Here is a 22316-nt window from a genome sequence, read left to right on the forward strand (position 1 = left end):
ATGTTCGTCACCTTACCTAATTATAGTACAGTATTTTTGTCTATATTCATTATACTGTGTGTAAAATTGCTGTGGCTTATTTGCTACTCATTATAAGTTTGTTCTCTTAAACACTATCACTCTTACTTCCCACCCCTAACCCCCATCCCCTTACAACCACCATTTTATTCTCTTTTTTACAGGTTTAACCTCTTTAGATACCACATATAAGTGATATATGTTTATCTCTGTCTTATCTCATTTAGTATAATGTGCTCAAGTTCTGTCCATTTTGTCCTTTCACATGGCTGAATAATATTCCATTGTGTGTACATACCACATCTACTTTATTCATTCAATCATTGATGGACATTTGGGTTGTTTCCATATCTTGGCTATTATGAATAGTGCTGCAATAAACATGGCAGTGCATATATCTTGTTGAATTCCTCTTTTCATTTCCTTTGGGTATATGCCCAGAAGTGGAATTGCTGCATTTCATGGTAGATCTAATTTTAATATTTTGAGGAACCTCTGTATTGTTTTTCATAGTAGTTGGACCAATTTGTATACCTACCATTAATGTTAAGGGTTTTCTTTTCACCACATTCTCTCTAGCACTTGTTGTCTTTTGTTTTCTTAATGATAGCTATTCTGACAGGTGTGAGATAATAGCTTATTGTGGTTTTTATTTGTACTTCAACGATAACTATGATGTTAAGCATCTTTTCATGTATTTGTTGGCCATTTTGATGTTCTCTTTGGAAAAGTATCTAGTTCTTCTGCCCTTTTTAAAATTGAATTGTTTTTGTTATTAAATTGACTTTTGTTCTTTATATATTTTGGATATTAACACCTTATTCAGTATATGGTTTGTAAAAATTTTCTCCTGTAGGTTGTCTTTCATGTTGTTAGTTGTTTCTTGGTCTGTACAGAAGGTTTTGGGTTTGATATAGTCTCATTTGTTTTTTGCTTTTGTTGTTTATGCATTTGGCATTGTATAGAAAAATCATTGCCAGGGACGTGCCTGGCTGGCTCAGTCAGTGGAGTGTGCAAATCTTGATCTTGGGGTCATGAGTTTGAGCCCCATGTTGTGTAGAGATTACTTAGATAAATAAATAGATGTAAAAAAAAAAAAAAAAGAAAAGAAAAATCATTGCCAAGACCAATGGTGGTGAGCTTCTTTCCTACATTTTTTCTAGGAATTTTATGGTATCAGGTCTTATATTTAAGTCTTTGATCCATTTCAATTTCTGTGAGCGGTGTGAGGTAGGGTCCAGTTTCACTGCTCTGCGTATGTTTCTCCAGTTTTTATAGTGTCATTTGCTGAAGAGACTGTCCTTTCACCATTGGGTATTTTTGGTTCCTTTGTTGAGTATTGTTGACCATATATCCAGGGATTTAATTCTGGGCTCTCTATTCTGTTTTACTGGTTGATGTGTCTATTTCTGTGCCAGTATCATACTATTTTTATTACTATGGCTTTTGTAGTATAGTTTGAGATCCAGGAGTATGATACATCTGGCTTTGTTCTTTTTTCTCAGGATTTCTTTGTCTATTCAAGGTCTTTTGTGGTTCCACACAAATTTTAGGATTGTTTCTTCTATTTCTGTGATGAATGAATGCCTTGGATATTTTGATGGGGATTGCATTGAGTATATAAATAGCTTTGGGTAGTATGGCCATTTTAACAATATTAATTCTTCTGATCCATGATCATGGGATGGCTTTCCATTGGCATCTTTTTAAATTTCTTTCAGCAAAGCATTGTTTTCATTGTACAGATCTTTCACTTCCTTGCTTAAATTTATTAAGTATTTTATTGTTTTTGATGCTAATGTGAATGGGATTGTTTTCTTTATTTCATTTTCAGGTGCCTCGTCATTACTGTAAAGGAATGTAGTTAATTTCTGTATGTTGATTTGTAGCCTGCCAGTTTACTGGTAGTTTTTGGATTGTTTTTTTCGGATTTTCTCTAAGATCATATGTTCAGCAAATAGTAGTGGTTTTTAATTATTATTTTATGATTTGGATGCCTTTTTTATCTTTGTCTTTCCTAATTGCTCTATCTAGGGCTTCAGTACTATATTGAATAGGAGTGGTGAGAGTGGACATCCTTGTTTCTGACCTTAGAGGAAATACTTTCAGTTTTTCACTGAGTATACAGGCATACCTCATTTTATTGCACTTCACAGATACTGCATTTTTTGCAAATACAGGGTTTGTGGCAAAGCTGTGTCAAGCAAATCTTTTGGCACCATTTTTCCAACAGCGTTTGCTCACTTCATGTTTCTGATAATTATCACATGTTTCAAATGTTTTCATTATTACAATTGTTATGGTGATCTGTGATCAGTGATTATGATTTGCCGAAAGCTCAGATGATGGTTAGCTTTTTTTTTTAGCAATAAAGTATTTTTAATTAAGGCATATACATTTTTTTCTAGACATAATGTTATTGCTTAATAGGCTACAGTATAATGTAAATATAACTTTTATATGCACTGGGAAACAAAATTCATTTGACTCACTTTATTGTGATATGTACTTTATTGTGGTGGTTTGGGATTGACCTGTATTTCAGAGGTAAGCCTATAGTGTTAGCTGTGAGTTTGTCACATGTGGCCTTTATTATTCTGAGATATGTTCCTTATATGCCCAGTACATTAAGGGTTTTCATCATGAGAGGATGTATTATGTAAATAATATACAATGCTTTTTTTGTGTGTATGGAAATGATCATGTGATTTTTGTTTTTCATTTTATTGATGTGATGTATTATATTTCTGATTTGCATGTATTGAACCTCCCTTGCATCCCAGGAGTAACTCCCACTTAGTCATGGTGTATATCCTTTTAAATATTCTTGAACTCAGTTTGCTAATATCTTGATGAGAATTTTTGCATCTGTATTCATTAGGCATATTGGCCTATAGGTTTCTTTATCAGAGTAATGGTAGGTTCATAGAACTGGTTTGGAAGTGTTCCCTCATCCTTGTTATGTTAGAAGAATTTGAGGAGGATTTGAGGTGTTAATTCTTCTTTAAATGTTTGGTAGAATTCTCCAGTGATTCTGTCAGGCCAGAGTTTTTTGTGTTGGGAGTTTTTTGATTACTGATTCAATCTCTTTGTTATTGGTCTGTTCAGATTGTGTATTTCTTCCTGATTCAGTCTTGATAGGTTGTGTTTCTGAAATGTATCCATTTATTCTAGGTTAGGTATTTTATTGACATTGCATATTTTTCTGCTGTGATCTTTGTTATTTCCTTCCTTCTGCTAACTTTGGGCTTAATTTCTTATTTTCTAGTTTCTTGAGGTTCAAAATTAGGTTGAGATAATTCTGATTGTTTAAAAAAAATTTTTTTTTAATGTTATTTCTGAGAGAGGGGAGAATGAGCAGGGAGGGGGAGGGGCAGAGAGAGAGGGAGACAGAACTCAAAGCAGTTTCCAGGCTCTGAGCTGTCAGCACAGAGCCTGATGCAGGGATTGAACTCACGAACTGTGAGATCATGACCTGAGCCAAAGTCAGAAGCTTAGCCGACTGAGCCACCCAGGCGCCCCTCATTCTGAATTCTTAATACATGTATTTATTGCTATAAACTGTCTTCACAGAAGAGTTTTTGCTGTGTTCCACAGTATTTGATATGTTGTATTTCCATTTTCATTTGTTTTGAGATAATTTTTTATTCCCCTCTTGATTTCTTCTTTGACTTAATTGTTTAGAAGTGTGTTGTTTAGTTTCCACAATTTTGTAGAACTTCTCACTTTCCTTTTGCTGTCAATGAGTAGTTTCATACCATTGTAGTTAGAGAAAATAGTTGGTATAATTTCAATCTTAAATTTGCTAAGATTTATCTTGTAGTCTATCATATGACCTGTCCTGGAGAATGTTCTATGTGCACTTGAGAAGAATGTGTATTGTGCTGCTGTTGGATAGAATGTTCTGTATGTGTATTGAGTACATTTTTTTTAAGTGTGGTTCAATTCGAATGTTTCCTTGTTGATTTTCTTTCTGGATGATTTGTCTATTACTGATAGTGGGGTATTGAATTCCCCTATAATTATTGTATTGCTGTCTATTTTTCCCTTAAGATTTGTTATTATTTACTTAATATATTTTGTTGCTTGGGTGTTGGGAGCACGCATATTTACAATCGTTACATCTTTTGATGAACTGACACCTTTATCATTATATAATGACTTTCTTTCTTTTGAAGTCCATTTTGTCTGATAAAAGTATGATGGGGCATCTGAGTGGCTCAATAGGTTAAGTTGGCTTTGGCTCAGGTCATGATCTCATGGTTCGTGAGTTTGAGCCTGTGTTTTTTTTTGTTTTGTTTTGTTTTTTAAATTCTGCTAAGATGATTACTTGTGTGACGTAATGAATAGCTGACTCAAAATGTTTGTGATTTTTTTTTTCCTCTTTTTTTTAGGTACATCAAATTACGGAATGGCTTGCAGGCACTTTTGATTTCAGACCTAAGTAATATGGAAGGTAAAACAGGAGATGCAACAGATGATGAGGAAGATGACGAAGAGGAAGAAGAAGAAGACGATGATGACGACGATGATGATGAAGATTCTGGAGCTGAAATAGAAGATGATGATGAAGAGGGTTTTGATGATGAAGATGAGTTTGATGATGAGGATGAACATGATGATGAGGATCTTGATACTGAGGATAATGAATTAGAAGAATTAGAAGAGAGGGCAGAAGCTAGAAAGAAAACCACTGAAAAACAGGTGTGAATCTTGTCTATTATTATGTCTTTTTCTGATTTGGGAATTCTTTGGGATAAGTCCTAAATTCATGTTTTATTTCTTAATGTAAAAAAGGAAGTATATATATTTATCTTTTGATCTTTAGTAAAGGTCTATTTATTCTGTATAAAAATAATATTTAAAAAACATTTTGCTCTGATTAGGAAAGTATAAAAGCTCATTATAGAAATGAATGGAGTATGGAAACCAATTTGACAATAAATTTCATATGTATATAAAAAAGAAATGAATGGAAAATAAAGAAAAACTCAAAATGTAATGATCTCATAATCATAAGTCTCAGAGGTTTTCACTGGTAATATTTGAGGATCTGTGCAATTCTTAGCTTGGAATAGAGGGATAGGAGAGTATATTATCCTTGGAGGGACTGGAAAAAGAACAGGGTAGTGTAGAATTTTCACCTGGGCCTTTGGTTCTAAGCATCCTCATGGATAATTTCCGCTTAGTAATTTCATGTATTTTTTCTCTTTTTATGGGGAGGCACCAAATAAGTTGGAGGAATTGAAATAAAAATGGGCAGTTTGAACTTTGACTCTTGAACAATGTGGGGTTTAGGGGTCCCCAACCTCCTGTGCAGTTGGAAATCCATGTATAACTTTTGATTCACCTAAAACTTAACTACTAATAGCTTACTTTTCCCTAGAAGACTTACTGATAACACAAACAGTTGATTAACACATATTTTGTATATGTATTATGTATTGTATTCTTACAGTAAAGTGAGCTAGAGATAATGTTATGAGGAAAATCGTAAGAGAAAGTACATTTGCAGTGTTGTATCTATTGAAAAATACAAGTTAAGTGGACCTGGGCAGTTCAAACCTATGTTGTTCATGGGTCAAGTGTAATAACAATAAGTAAATATATCAATAGGGCTTGATAAGGAGAATTTTCCTCTCTAGATATCTTTTAAAGAATGCCTCCATTTTGCAGTAGGGAGTACCTACATTCGAGGATAATATTTTGGAGGCATTATAGTGGGATTGATCAGCAAATGTTTGTTAAAGCTAGTTTTTTGAATACTGATAATATATTCAACATGGTACAGTCAACATACAAATGAAGTAAGGTTCATATTATTAAGACTAAAATATAGATGTCAAATGTATTCTACCATAAGGTGGTCAGCCTTCAGAGATAAAAAGATGTGAGATATAGGTAGTGTAAATATGTTATGAGTAAATCCTTTTGATAGTCACTCTTCCTGGAAAAATTACTTTCTTAAAGAAGATTGTACCAGTTTTTTCACTTTTTTGTTGAAAGGGGATTGAGTCATGTTTGTGAGAAGCTATTTGCCCCTTGCTATGTAGATTATGAGTAATGCCTGTTTTGGGGTAACATGTTAGGACAAGTGGTTTTAGTTGGAAAACTTTAGTTATAAAAACCAAAATACTGAAAGGAAAAAAAATATATATACATATGCCACTTGATACTTTGTATTAAGGTCTTTATAAATAAATTGGGAACTAATACATTAATTTAAAATAGATCTCATAATTCCAAATAGAGCAATAATAGGAAGAAATTATATAAGTCACAAAGTGAAAAGAACACTGACAGTCAGGAAACCTGAGTTCTAATTCTGGCTCTGTCTCTATCTCTATGGTTTTACGCCTTTTCATTTTCTTATTTCTAAAACAACAGGATTAGATTATATAGGTAATTATTTTTTTTAAGATTTTATTTTTTCTTTAAGTAATCTCTCCCCCAATGTGGGACATGAACTGAAAATCCTGAGTTCAAGAATCACATACTCTTACTGACTGAGCCAGCCAGGTGTCCCTAGATTATATACATAATTTTTAAGTCCTATTTTAGCTCTAAAACTGATTATGTTATAACTTAATAAGTGAATATTTCCCATCTAAAAGTTTCCTTCCATATCTGTTAGCAACTTTTCCATACTTTGGATTTCTTTATATCATCTGTCAACTGATAAGTAAAACTCTAGGGTTAAAGACTTGTTTTGACAGCCGATTTTATTGTCAAGACATAGTAAAATACTTTAGATTTATTATAGGGGTTGTAAGCCCCTTTGACTAATGAAGATGTGCATCCAGTATTTTGGTACCCCTTTTTATTTTGCTTAGGTGGATCAAACTCTAAATGTTTACCTTTTTTAGAACAGCAAGATCAGATTCTAGTGCTCATTTAAAAATGGTTTAGATGCTGCCTTTCTTTTCTGAAAACTCAGTTGATATATTCCCTCATAAGATATTGATTGCTAATGTTCTAGATCATATTAGAAAGGAATGCAGGAACCTAATGTAGTTTGAAGATGAAATCAAATTGTTTATTCAGATGCAGTGGTTATACTAATGAAAGGAAAGATCCTATGACTGATTGTAACATTGGAAATGATTTATATTCATGAATGAATAAGTGTATGCAAAAGAGAAATAGTCTATGTAAGAGATGGCTTAAAGAGTAGCTTAGGGTTTTTCAGTGATTTTATGGTTTAATTTTTATTTGAAAAATGTGGATCTTGTTTAAGGTAAATATGAAAGCTAATAAAAGAAGCGGGAAGAAATAATTTTGAGGTTTTTGGAGAACATTTACCTAATTAAGAATTAACTACTTACCTGAGGCATCATTTTTAGCCCTCTCCATCTTCATCTTCCCAAAAGGAAGTTGTTCTTGATCTGAAAGGTTTGATAAACTAACAAGGTTGAAATTTAAGTATGATACATACAGAATTATGATTTGTTCAGGGTTTTCTTAAGTCAGTTCTCAAGTATGAATTTCTCAAGTATGAATTTCTTGGGTAGATAATGCTCAAGTATGAATTTCTTTTCTAGCAATCGCAGAGCCTGTTTTTGCTGTGGTCAAAGCTGACTGATAGACTGTGGTTTAAGTCATCTTATACAAAAATGTCTTCAACCCTGGTCGAAGCAAGAAATCTTTATGGGGTAGTTGGAGCTGAAAGCAGGTTAGGCACCTATTAAACATCCCAGAACAGGTTAGACTGTAGTTTGAAGAAGTGGATATTCCCCTATTTTTTAACTGAGTTTATGTGCCTACAACTTCAAAATGGGATTTACAGTGTAAAATGAGGCTGTTTGGTTCTTCTGTAAACATATTTTCCATTTATGACACATGGTCAGGCTTTATGCCAGGTACATGCTATTTTTTGAAAGCTCTCTTTTTAGAGGAGTAACCATTTATCAAAACAGTCTATATCACCAAATGTTAGCCTTTTAAAATTGACATTTCTAAAATGTGGGGAAAGCTAATAATTCAACTTCCTATCCTCAAGGATTCAAATTGACTATTTTCCTCTTCTGTTTTGTGTCTTTTAGTTTACAATCACATAATGGTATACCCTAATCATTTTTAGTGCATAATTTGGTATACCTGTTGGCCATCCATTTTGTTAAAAACTCTGATTTGCCCAAGGTATTGGGAGAATACCTACTGATCAGATATATGTTCTGTATATCATCAATAAGAAAAGAAGAACTAAAAAGCCTCTTTAAAGTTTAGTTCTGTAGTTTTTTTTAATAAAGACTTTCTTTTTTAACCATTTACTATCTTTATTAAATGTTTTCCTGACGTGTTATTTTTTACCCTGTTTTAATAAAAACAAAATTTTCTGAGTAACATATTGAGAAGTCTCACCTCTGATAACTGAGTTACTGAACACATAGTCGTTAATTGCTAAGATCTTTAGAAATAATCTACCTAGATAAATTATTTCTGCAGATTTCCAAAATCTATTAAGTCAGGAAACATACTTGGTTCGGAACTCTGAAATGCTGTCAGGAAATGATATTTGGGTGGGCTGGCTAGTCCCCTTTCCTTTTTTTTTTTCTGTTTCTGCTTTTTCCCTTAGGTCTGCACCTGTTCAGCATTTGGGAGGATGGCAAGAGGAGGAGCAGCAGGGTGAAACTGACACAGTTCTGGTGAGTTTCACTATGCTGCTCCTCCTGATTCTCAGGGAAAGAATTTTGTTACTTTCTGTTGGAAACATCCATCTCCAAGTGAATCCTTAATATGTGATGACAGTGTTATTCCTTTAGGATTGACTCACTATTTGCATGTGTTCTACTTACAACAGTCTGCAGCGGCTCTTTGTGTTGGAGTTGGGAGTTTTGCTGATCCAGATGACCTGCCTGGGCTGGCACACTTTTTGGAACACAGTAAGATCTTTACAGAATATTATTCCTGAGTGTGTTTTTTCCTCCAAATTTGTACAAATTGATTTTAAAGATAAATAACTGGTTTTATAGAAATGTGATATGTTTAATAAAAGACTAAGAAAAACATTTATTTATTTAAAAAAAGTTTTTTAAACATTTATTTTTGAGAGACAGAGACAGAGTGTAAGTGGGGCAGGGGCAGAGAGAGAGAGAGGGAAACAGAATCCGAAGCAGACTCCAGGCTCAGGGCTGTCAGCACAGAGCCCGACACTGGGAAGAACTGTGAGATCATGACCTGAGCAGAAGTCGGACACTTAACTGACTGAGCTGCTCCAGCGCCCCGAAGGAAAAACATTTATTAATATCATAGGGGAAGACTTAATTTTAATCTCCTTGACTGTATAATTTTGTGGATTAGAATGAAGCCCACCTATAAAACTATTTTAAAATGTAGATTTTATTATTGTTCTGGTATGGTAAGGCCAACAGATCAGGAGATAGTTGCCCATCTCTAAGAATCTTATAACCTTGGGAAGGACTGCCTCTTCCAGGGTTAGCAATGCCCCAGGCTGTCAAACATGGGAATACAGAAAATAAAAAGGCATGATTAATATCAAAACAAAACAAAATCTTCAGTTTAATTATGCATATACCTAAATAAAACCTGTGTGGTTGCTGTACAGTTATAAATTTAAGTCTATATTTGTTTTCTTGAATTACTTATTTATATTCTGATTTTCTAAGCTATTTGAGGGTAAACATGCACCTTAGGACTTTCATAGTAACAATCTGCATATATGCTAATACTTACATTTTAACCTTTTTATAAATATTTTTAAAAAATAAAGTGCTTAGTTTTTTTAGTATAAAACTAATAGATGAGCATTATGGAAAATTACAAAAGCAGAAATATAATGAAGAAAGTATTATCCAGACATAAGCATTGTTAGTATGTTGGTATATTTCTTCTGTTTGTTTTGTTTTGCACATGAGAAATTTCATTGTTGATAATAACATTGTCTACATCTTTGTGTTCTTTGACTTTGTGTTCTTTCCACTTAGTGGTATTCATGGGTAGCTTGAAATATCCAGATGAAAATGGATTTGATGCCTTCTTGAAGAAACATGGAGGTAGTGATAATGCTTCAACTGATTGTGAACGTACAGTCTTTCAATTTGATGTCCAGAGAAAATACTTCAAGGAGGCCCTCGATAGGTAACTAACTCAAAATGTATTTTTATTTTAATTATCTGACGACATTTTACAAATGGAGACATTGGGCATTTTTCTATGGTATTTCTTTTCAAGCTGTACTCTAATTCTGTAGAATTGTCATACTTTATCTGGAGAAATGAGCAAACTATTAAATGCACCTTGGCTCTTGTTCTGTAATATACTTAGTCTTTGTGTTGAAGATTACACTGAAACCCTTAAACACCTTTGAGTTTTATAAATAATGTATACTCTATTGACTCATTATTGCGATTATTTTTTCTAATTTAGTAGAAAATATGGAAAAACAGAAGCAAAAAAGGGGTAAGATTGTTCCTAATTTGATATCTAAGGATAACTATGGTTAGTGGTTTGGTGTATGGTCGTCTATATTTTTAAATGTATTTAGGATTATTATTCATATTCTATTATATTTTTATTTTAATTTTTAAATTTTAATTTCAGTATAGTTAATACACAGTGTTAAATTCATTTCAGGTGTACAGTATAATGATTCAACAATTCTAACTATTACTAAGTGCTCATCAAGATAAGTGTATTCTTAATCCCCTTTACCTATTTGACCCATCCTCTTACACACCTCCCCTCGGTAGTTAGTTAAGCGTCTGATTTTTGAGTTGTCCCTTTTCTTCCCTTTGTTTGTTTGTTTTGGTTCTTAAATTCCACATATGAATGGGTTCCTTTTTATATTTTAAACAAGACCTATCATTTTTATACATCATGATGTAATTTATAAAACCTAATTTTAAGGGATTGTGTGTTATTTTTATTGTATAAGGAATAACATAATCTGTTTAACAAGTTACATATGATTGGTTAGTTGAATTGTGTTCAGTTTTTAAAAAAAAATTTTTTTTTAACGTTTATTTATTTCTGAGACAGAGACAGAGCGTGAGTGGGGGAGGGGCAGAAAGAGAGGGGGGAGGGACACAGAATCCAAAGCAGGCTCCAGGCTCTGAGCTGTCAGCACAGAGCCCGACGCGGGGTTCAAACTCACAGACCGTGAGATCATGACCTGAGCCGAAGCCAGACGCTCAACTGACTGAGCCCCCTGGGCGCCCCTGTGTTCCGTTTTTAGTATTTGTAATGCTGTGATGAATATCCTAATCTCTGTGCACATCTTTAATTATTTTTTAATTAAGTTCTAGGAAGTAAAATTGCTGAGTATATTTGCATGTGTATTTTTTTCATGCATGTGTATTTTTTTTGCATGTGCATTTTTAAGGATTTTTTCTTTTTTTGAATTTTTTTGAATACTTCTATTACTTATTTTTTAAAATTTACATCCAAGGTAGTTAGCATGTAGTGCAATAATGGTATCAGGAGTAGAATCCAGTGATTGATCTCCTACATCTAGCACCCAGTGCTCATCCCAACAAGTGTCCTTCTTAATGTCCCTTGCCCATTTAGCCCATCCCCTCTCCCACAACCCCTCCAGCAACCCTCAGTTTGTTCTCTATATTTAAGAGTCTATGTTTTGTCCCCTTCCCTGTTTTTATATTACTTTTGCTTCCCTTCCCTTATGTTCATCTGTTTTATATCTTAAATTCCACATGAGTGAAGTCATATGATATTTGTCCTCTCTAATTTCGCTTAGCATAATACCCTCTAGTTTTATTTATTTGTGTCCTTTCCTTTTTCTTTTTGATCACATTGGCTAGGGATTTATCAATTTTGTTAATTCCTTCAAAGAACCAGCTCCTGGTTTCATTGATCTGTTCTGTTTTTTTGAGATCATTGATTTCTGCTCTACTCTTTATTAATTCCCATCTTCTGCTTGTTTGGGGTTTTATTTGCTGTTCTTTTTCCAGAAGGTGTAAGGTTAGATTGTGTATTTGAGACCTTTCTTCATTCTTTAGGAAGGCCTGGATTGCTGTATCCCTCTTTTGACCCAAAAGGGATCAAATCTGCATCCTGGAGGTTTGGGGCTATGGTGGTGTTATTTTCATTGACTTCCATGTACTTTTTAATTTCCTCTTTAACTTCTTGGTTAACCCATTCATTCTTTAGTAGGATGTCTTTTAATCTCCAAGTATCCGTGGTCTTTCCAAATTTTTTCTTGTAAGTGATTTCGAGTTTCATAGCATTGTGGTCTGAAAATATGCATGGAATGATCTGGATCTTTTTGTACTTGTTGAGGGCTGATTTGTATCTCAGTATGTGATCTATTCTGGAAAATGTTCCATGTGCAAGGCTTTTTTTTTTTTTTTTTTTTAAAGCTTTTGATACTCACTGTAAAATTGTTTTCCAGAAAGTTTCTGTCCGTGTGTTAGTAGAGTTTTGATGTCACAAGGTTGCAGACCAGAGTCTACACTAGAAAATTCTAGATAAATATAAGATTGAAATATAAAAAAAGAAATCTTGAATTTGATCAATATAATGTAAGCCCTCTGAGGGCAGGGATTTTTATCTATTTATTTGTTGATATCTCTCCGGCATCCGGAATTTGATAGATAATCTATACCAATATTTGTTGAGTGAATTAATACTGTTACTTTATAGAAAAAATTACCATAAAATTAACCCATAAATGACCAGAAAATTCTCAAAACATGACAAAAATTCAGTTTTCTTAAAGAAATTGTCTTTTCCATTGAGAGATTTTGACCCATAAGTTGAAAGCATATGCCGTTCTTCTCAACAGAATAAATATTTATGTTCCTCTATCCCCAGTAAACAACTCTTTTGCTAAAACAGTGTTAAAATACCATTAAAATTGACAATATTACTTTGATAACATTTATAATAGGATACAACATTCTAGTTTTTCTTCCTTAATCTCTAATATGGCTGCCTGTGTTCAGTGAACTATTTAAAAACTAGCTGTTTTTAATTGTATACTTTAGAACATGCTCATAGCACACACATTTGATACTCAGTGTATTAGTTTCTGTAATTAAACATTTAATTTGAAAATAACCAAAAGATAGGGACAAAACTAATCAACTAAGGCAATGCAAATCATGTTCAAGATTATCTTTCTTGTGAACTTATAAAATCAAGAATACTCTGAGGATGACTGCATGTTTGCTCTTGTTTCAAAGTTCTTAGCTCTCAAGATTTCACAAAATCCAAACAGATATTTGTAAATGTGGAGAAATCTTGAGCGGTAGTCAAGTTGAATTCTCATGACTTTATATTTGGTTAAAAAAACAAACCAAAACCCAAAAAACAAAAACCAAAAGACCAAACCCCAAAACAAACAACAAATAACAATACCCCTAAACTGAAAATACCCACATTTGATTATATCTAAATATAAAGAAGGAAAAAGCCTATTTTGATGGAAAAAAGATTAGGTGAAGAGTATGTTGAATAAATTCTGACCACCTCAGAGTTAATGAAGCATGGTGTAAAGTCTAGTTAAAGAACTTATTTCATTTCTTCTTTGGAGACTATCCATTTTTGATTTGAGGACTGCTGTAGGAAATCAGAAGATATTTATACATTTGTTTCTACTTAGAAAAAAAGAAGCTACCAGAAATAAAAAGAATGCTACTATATTAATAGAAAATAATGAGAATATCATCATGAATTTATGACATAAATGATAGTGGTAGAGCATTAAGTATTGTATCCACTATAATTTATATAATATACTTCTACAATTACTAAGGAATAAAAAGTCTTTTGATCATTTGGAAAGGACTCCTATAGCATGTATTAAGTGCTAGGATTTTTTAATAGGTCAGTAAATCCAATTCCTTCACACAGGTCACATTGTTTGTTAATATCTTGGATCATATAAGTAAAAAGTTGAGGCAATGACTGAATTTTTACTCTGGTAAGTAAATGAGAATGGAAGCTGCTTTTGCCCTGATGGCATTTGCTAATTTCAATATATTTGGACTTGGCTACATCAGCGTTTCAGGGCAAGCGCAAGAAATATCAAAACCCTGAATACCCACAAAGTGGGGTATCTAACAGGAGATCTTCCTTATAGTAATCTGGGACTCAGGTTGAGAAAGTGGATCAGGCATCCAAAGAAATTACAGCCTATTCTCAAAATGCCTGAGTTTTCTGGTGAACTTCAAGTCTTCATTGTGAATTAAAGTGGCCCAGAACTGGTAGTGTTCTCAGATGCCTGAGAGAAGCAAACACAAGTTCTTTAAAAAGAAAATGCTTGCATTGATAGATAAATGGATGAAGAAAATGTGAAATATGTCTACATAGATATAGACAATGGAATATTATGCAGCCATAAGGTGGAAGGAAATCTTGGGGTGCCTGGGTGACTCAGTTGGTTAAGCCTCTGACTCTTGATATTGGCTCAGGATGTGATCTCTCGGTAATGAGATTGAGCCCCCTATCAGGCCGCCCCTGCTTGGGATTCTCTCTCTCCCTCTCTTTCTGCCCTTCCCCTGCTTATGTTTGCTCTCTCAAAAATAAATAAGCATTTAAAAAAAAAAGGGGGGGGAGGAGAAATCTTGCCGTTTGCAACAACAGGGATGAACCTAGAGGACATTAAGTTAAGTGAAATAAGCCACACAGAAAAAGACAAAAACTGTATGATCTTAACATATGTGGCACCAAAAAGAAAAAATATAAAATAATAATAATAATAATGATAATAATAATAATAACAATAAAATAAGGAAAAGAAAATCCAAACTCTATAGAAACAGACTGGAATGGTGGTTACCAGAAGCTGGGAAGATGAGGACATGGTGGTCAAAGGGCACATGTCTTTAGTTATGAGATGAATAAGTTCTCAAGATAAAGTGTTCAGCATGGGGACCGTAGTTAATAATACTGTATTGTACACTTGAAGTTTGCTGAAAGAATAGATCTTCAACTTTCACACACATACAAAGAGGAAATTATGTAGGGTGATGTGTTAATTGTAATCACTTCAAAAGGATACGTAATCAAATCATCATATTGTGTGTTTTAAATATATATAGGGTTTTTTTTGGTAAGTTGTACTTCAAATAAATGTGCAAAAGAGAAAAAAGAACAAGAAAATTCTTCATCCTAGGCTTTGCATTGCTCCTGTAAATAGTTTTTCAAGTAAAATGATCAGCATTTAGTCAAACGTAAGCAGGCACACAAAACAAGACATGAGTTAAAACAGAAAACAAGGATTAAAAAAAAATGTTTATATATTTTGGATTGAGAGAAGGTGGAAGGGCAGAGAGAGAAAATAAAGATTTTTAATACATTAGAAATCTTAGGCATTGGAATGGTTAGACACAAATTATAAAAATGTTTGCACTTTGTTTTTAAAGAAAGAAGGCACAAGTTTGAATATAGTTGCAAGGAATAGGAAACTGTAACATGACCTATGAGATTTGGATAATAAAAATAAAAAGAATATCTTGAACTGAGATAGGATGATTGAAATTGAAAACCTAAAGTTCTGGTTTGGACACCTGGGTGGCTCAGTCGGTTGAGTGTCTGACTTCTGCTCAGGTCATAATCTCGCGGTTTGTGAGTTTGAGCCCCACATTGGGCTCACTGTGTCAGCCTGTCAGCACACAGCCCACTTCAGATCCTCTGTCCCAATCTCTGTGCCCCTCCCCAACTTGTGCTCTCCCCAAAATAAGTAAATGTTTAAAAAAAAAAAAAAAAGGAAAACCTAATTCCCTGGTTTAAGAAAAGAGTGGATACGGTTGAAGACAGAATTAGTGAACTGAAAGGCTGAAAGGCCAAAAGATGTTCCAAATGCAACATAAAGAGGGGGGAATAAATACAGAGAAGAAGAAAAGAGGCATAAAGGATATAGCAGAAATGTCAGTATATCTCGGAGTCTTAGAAGGTGGGAGAGAAAAATAGAGAAGACACAATATTTGAAAGGTTGATCATTGGAAACTTCCCAGAACATCAAATTAAAGGTTAAAGAAACCTAACAAATTCCAAAGGTGGACGTTAAAGGAAATCCAGAGGTGCCTGGATGGCTCAGCTGGTGGAGCATGTGACTCTTGATCTTGGGGTTGTGAGTTCGAGCCCCATATTGGGTGTAGAGGTTACTTAAAAATAAAATCTTTAAAAAAATTAAAGAAATTCATGGGGCGCCTGGGTGGCGCAGTCAGTTAAGCGTCCGACTTCAGCCAGGTCACGATCTCGCGGTCCGTGAGTTTGAGCCCCGCGTCAGGCTCTGGGCTGATGGCTCGGAGCCTGGAGCCTGTTTCCGATTCTGTGTCTCCCTCTCTCTCTGCCCCTCCCCCGTTCATGCTCTGTCTCTCTCTGTCCCAAAAAAATAAATAAACGTTGGAAAAAAAAAAAAAATTAAAGAAATTCATATGTAGAAAAACATAGTGATTTGAAGAAAACTAAATATAGGAAATGTTTGCCAGGTTAAAGGTCAAATTTCCTTCAAAGGTATATTAGATTGATAAATGACTATTCAGAGTAGTGAAAGGTTAAAGACAGTTGGATATCTGCAATAGCCTGAAAGAAAATAACTACCAACCACAAATTCTATACCAAGCAAAAATATCTTTAAAAAAAAATTTTTTTTTTTAATGTTTGTTTATTTTTGAGAAAGAGAGAGAGAGACAGAGCATGAGCAGGGGAGGGGCAGAGAGAGACACACACACACAGAATCCGAAGCAGTTTCCAGGCTCTGAGCTGTCAGCACAGAGTCTGATGCAGGGCTTGAACTCACAAACCATGAGATCATGACCTGAGCCGAAGTCGGATGCCCAATTGACTGAGCCACCCAGGTACCCCAAGCAAAAATATCTTTCAAGAATGATTGTAAAATAGACCTTCAGATACACAATTAAGTTTGCCACCAGCCAACTTACTGAAGGAAATTTCTGAAGAATTTATTTCAGGCAGAAGGAAAATGAAGATCAGAGATGAAAAAAAGAACAATGAAAGTCATTTTATGTGAATAAATATAAATGAACATTGATTAAAACAATAGTGAAAATTTAAACGTACAAAATTAAAGCAACAATGGCATATCAGTCAGGAGTAATGGTAAATGCAGTAAAAGGTATTTTGAGGGGTAAGGTATTGATTAACATTAGACATTGATAAGTTAAAAGTTAAAAGGATGCATGTAATATTTTCTAGGGTAACTTCTAAAAGAACAGGATTTGAGTGTAAAACTTCCAAACCAGCAAAGGGAAGACATTTAGAATAATTAAAAAAATTTTTTTAATTAAGTGATGTTAGGTGGCATCAATTCTTAATTTCAAAGGAACTCACAAAAAAAAGAGAAATCAAGGGAGGCTACATGAAGGAGGTGTGTTTTCTAGGACCTGAAGGATCAGTACAAACTGGTTTGGGCTGGAAGCAGCATAGGAGCCAAGACCCTCTACCCTCTTCTTTTTAAATGTGTATTTATTTTTGAGAGTGAGAGTGTGAGCAGGGGAGGGGTAGAGAGAGAGACAGGATCTGAATCGGGCTCTGTGCTGAGAGCAGAAAGCCCAGTGTGGGGCTCGAACTCATGAACCGCGATATCAAGACCATAGCCAAAGTCTGACGCTTAATTGACTGAGCCACCCAGGCACCCCAAGCCAAGTTCCCTTTTTTAATGACTGATAGAGTACTTGCTTTCCAGTGAAATCTCTTCTCAAGTGTTAAGAGTTGAAGTTGGGACATGGCTGCCCAACTTGAATGAAAAATTTCAGCCTCCCCTGCAACAAGGAGTGGCCTTGTGGAAAGTCTCACCATTGAAGTGTAAATGTAAGAGAGACAGTGTCTGAACTTACACCTCAGCTGGAAAGTAAATGACTCTGAAAGTCACATGTTGAAAACAACAGTGCCATTATAAGCCTGAGTCCCTGAAAGTCTGAGTGGAGGAGAGCTACCTACTTAATCTGGTTCAATCCAGCCTGGACTGTCAAAGTTGCAGGAAATAAACTTCTGTTTTGATTGACTAATGACATTTTTGGCCCTTTTGTTATAGCAGTTAATATTATATGTTTGTGTGTGTGTGTGTGTGTGTGTATGTATTTCTTTTTACAAAAACAGAATTATCATACCATATGTACTATTTCACTTAAATGCATAGTATCAGTACATATCTTTCTATAATTTTTTGAACCTTTAAGTTGAAAGAATAGTACAAATGATACCCATTACATTTTCTTGTTCACTTGCTTTATCTCTCTATATATTCTTTTTCTGAACAATTTCAAAGTAACCAGGCTTCATGATACTTTACCCTTAAATACATAAATGTGCATCTCCTATTGAAACAGACATTCTCCTACAATGCCATAATACCATATCTTAAGAAAATTTAATAGTCCCTTACATTATCTAATATATAGAGTGTATTCAAATTGAATTGTCCTCCAATTATTTTTTAGCTGTTTTGATCTATGATCCAATCAAGGTACATGCATTGCATGCAGTATGTCTCTTTAATCTGTAGTTCTCAGATTAGATAAATTCGTAGAGACCAAAAGTAGAATAGTGGTTGCCAGGGACTAGGAACATGGGGAAAGGGAATGACTGTTAACGGGTATAGGGTTTATTTAGTGGGCAATGAAATTTTCTGAAATTAGTGTTAATGTTTTCACAATCCTGTGAATGTAGTAAATCTGTTCAATTGTGCACTTATTTATTTATTTTTTTTAATTTTTATTTATTTTAGAGAGAGACAGAGTGCGAGCAGGGGAGGAGCAGAGAGAGAGAAGGAAACACAGAATCTGAAGCAGGTTCCAGGCTCTAAGCTGTCAGCACAGAGCTGACGTGGGGCTTGAACTCCTGAACCGTGAGGTCATGACCTGAGCTGAAGTCAGATGCTTAACCGACTGAGCCACCCAGGTGCCCCAGTTGTGCACTTTAAAAGGGGGAATTTTGCAGTATGTGAATTATTTCTCAGAGTTTCAAGAAAGTTAGATGTGGGTTCTTGAAAAAACTGATGAAATAGATAAGCCTTTCACGAGACTGGTCAAGGGGAAGAAAAAGTAACTTGCAGATGTCAGGAATGAAAATGAATATGACTTACGATTTTTCAGATATTGAAAATATAATAAGATATTTTGAATACTTATGCCAGTAAGTGAAAAAAAAAAAAGAGAAGTGTGTAATTCTTAGAAATATAATTTATAAAACCCACACAAGAGAAATTATAATTAAAAAGTTTGAATAATCTGGGGAGCCTGGGTGGCTCAGTCAGTTAAGTGTCCCAACTTTGGCCCAGGTCATGATCTCATAGCTCGTGGGTTCAAACCCTGTGTTGGGCTCTGGGCTGACAGCTCAGACTCTGGAGCCTGCTTTGGATTCTGTGTCTTCGTCTCTCTCTGCCCCTCCCCCACTTAAACTGTCTCTTTCTCTCAAAAATAAACATTAAAAAAAATTTTTTTTAAGTTTGAATAATCTTATAACAAAGAAATGAATGTGTAATCAAAAATCTCAAAAACCAACTTTTAGGTTTAGAGGTCTACAAAAAACTGAAGGAATAAATAATTCCTCCCTCATTTATGAAGGTAGTATGACCTCTTGATATAAGAAAGTGTAATATAAAAAGAACTGTAGACCATACTCACATACAAATAGCAATAAAGATACAGTAGTACTGAGTTGGGTTGAAAATTATGAGGTAGGGTTAACATGAGAAAATCAATTAATGCAGTTCATCACATTGTCAGATTGAAGGGAAAAATGTATGTAGAAAATATGTGGTGAAATTCAGTATCTGGTCATCAAGATGTTCTTAGCTAACAGAGTGTAAGTCAACTTTCTCAAGATGATATTTGATATTTTAAACCAAGCCTTATATTTAATGGTAAAACCTGGAAAGCTTTCAAGTTGCGATCAGATATAAGAAGGAGATGCAGATTGTGATCACTTCTATTTAACATAATTTATTAGTGTGGCTGGATACGTAAAATAAAAATGATAAAATTGATAATGTTTAATATATAAAAGTCAGTAGTATTTCTCCATAGCAGTGATAGTTAAAATACCTTTAAAGCTATAAAAAATAAACACTCAGAAATTATTCCAAAAATTAGGTATAAAGACTCTTTTTGGGGAATATATTAAAACCTTATTGTGAGATTTTAAGGAAGAGCTAAGTAATTGGAGAAAAGTACTATTCATGGATTTGAAGCTTAATTTATTTTTAATGATACCTGTTTTCTTTAGTTAATGTATTGATTCAGCGATATTGCAACCAAGATCTCAGAAGATTTATGTAGTTTTAAATAAAAAAAACTAAGTCTAAAATTTATAAGGAAAGGCAGAGGGCTAATTATTTTTGCATAGGAAAAATAACAGGATAGCAGGACTTACTAGATACTAAAATTTGTTTTGTAATTATGACATTATGGTATTAGAAGGCTAAGCAAAGAGACCAATGGAACAGAGCAGAAATCCTAGAAATAGACCAACACATATGTAGACACTTGCTTTTTGATAGGGGCACTGTGTAGCAGTGATTAAAGAACTTTTTAAAGAAATGATTCCAAGATAATTGGGCTTCTATAAACTTGACTTCTTCTCAACATACACAAAAAGTCAATTCCAGGTGGATTATAGACCAAAAAGTAAAAAGTACAACTAAAAGTTTTAGAGATGAGTATAACTTTAGCCCCAGTAAGAATTATCAACAAGATACAAAAAGCACAAAAAATAAAGAAAAATGATACTACATTATGTTCATCAAAAGATACCATAAGGAGTGTGGGAAAAACAAGTATAAAGTAGAAGAATATATTTACAACACACATAACCAAGGACTTATATTTAAAATAACTGTTGGGGCGCCTTGGTGGCTCAGTGGGTTAAGCGTCTAACTCTTTGATTTTGGCTCAAGTCATGATCTCATGGTTTGTGAGTTGAAGCGTCCCTCATGGAGCTCTGTGCTGACAGCACGGACCCTGCTTGGAATTCTGTCTCCCTCTCTCTCTCTGTCTCTGCCCCCACTCCCCGCCAAATAAATAATTCTTTAATTTTAAAAAAGTTAAAAGTAACTGTCATTAATTTTTAATTATTAGATTATATGTATAATTGTATGTAACATAATTAAATATTATATGAAATGAATATATATTAGAATCAAGAAAAAATACAACATAGTAGAAAAAAGCCTTAAGTATTTTACCAAAGAAAAAATTCAAATGATTAATAAATGTATGAAATGGTAATCAATCTCATTAGGAGTCAGGAAAATGTAAATTAAAGCCAGTATGAGATTTAACTGTACTCTTGAAAGTTGTAGTAAATTTTAAAGTTTGATTATACCAGGTGAGGGTGAGGTTTTGGAGGAATGGAGGAATTGGAACTGCTGATAAAAATTTTGGTTTTAGCTAGTGATGTTGAACATATGCTTGCATATACTATTACCTAGGAGTTTTTTCCTAGATTTATACCTAGACAAACTTGTGCAAATGTGCATATTACACATTTGTAAGAATTTATGGTAGCATTGATTGTAATGGTCTAAACCTGTAATCAGCCCAAATGACCATTTGCAGTAGCTTGGATGAGTAACTTCATGCAGTGGAATATTCTACAGCAGTGAAAATAAATGAACCATAGCCACATGTACCATTGTGGATGACTATTAAAATAAATAGGTAAATAAGTCAGACATAAAAAATACATAAAATATATTTCCATTTATAGAAAATAAAAAATAAAACTGGATTATTTAGAACACGCATTCTCAGCAGGGAGCATATTGTTCCCATTGGTGGCAAAAATTGGTTCTTTCTAGATGAAAAAATGTTCAATATTATAATGGTTTGTGGCCCTCCAAAGCTTAACCCTAGTTGGCAAAATCTTTACTTAGTATTTAATTTCTGTTTTTAATTTACTTGCGTATCATGTGAGCACCATTTACAGTGATAAGCATTCATAGAAGATAATACAAAGCACATTCACTGTCAGTGCTACAAAACTGGTGCATAGATGATTGGAGAACTTTGAAATGATTGCTTGATCTTGGAGTCATCACTAGAGGTGATCTGCATTGCATGTGCCAGTTGGTTTCATTACCTGCTTTGTGGGTATTGATACTCTGTGCTTTTGTATATGACTTTGGAATTAAATAAAAATATTCTACTTTATTTAATTGAACAAGTTATTTAACCCGTTAGTTATGCCAAGTACTGAAAGGAAAATTTTGATTGTCTTAATATCTAGTAGCCAGTTAAGCTAGAAGTTTCTTTTTGGATCAAGCAAAAGTGAAAAGTTTACTAAAAATTGTAGGAAATTAATTTTTTCAATTGCTTTTTTTTTGCTGGAAAAATAGATGTTAATTAAAATTTATT

The 22316-nt window shown here is 33.9% G+C and overlaps 1 protein-coding gene across 4 annotated transcripts in view; it reads left to right on the top strand.

Annotated features, from left to right (window-relative positions):
* NRDC (nardilysin convertase) overlaps positions 1–22316 on the top strand; it is a 102643-nt gene that overhangs the window by 36374 nt on the left and 43953 nt on the right. For 3 of the 4 annotated variants that reach the window (XR_006962610.1, XM_047082431.1, XM_047082432.1), the window contains exons 2-4: positions 4413–4722; positions 8819–8900; positions 9963–10116. Coding sequence is in view for 3 of the 4 variants with exons in the window: in XM_047082431.1 (XP_046938387.1) it covers positions 4413–4722; positions 8819–8900; positions 9963–10116 (546 nt within the window). In the remaining variant the exon portion in view is untranslated. Of the gene's footprint in view, positions 1–4412; positions 4723–7559; positions 7691–8593; positions 8664–8818; positions 8901–9962; positions 10117–22316 lie in introns of all 4 variants that reach the window. The other variant, XM_047082433.1, reaches the window with a different exon arrangement.

This window comes from Lynx rufus, unplaced genomic scaffold (genome assembly GCF_022079265.1).
Source record: "Lynx rufus isolate CCGP_SWC_20201006 ecotype Redwood Valley unplaced genomic scaffold, mLynRuf1.p SCAF_2, whole genome shotgun sequence".
Classification (NCBI taxonomy): domain Eukaryota; kingdom Metazoa; phylum Chordata; class Mammalia; order Carnivora; family Felidae; genus Lynx; species Lynx rufus.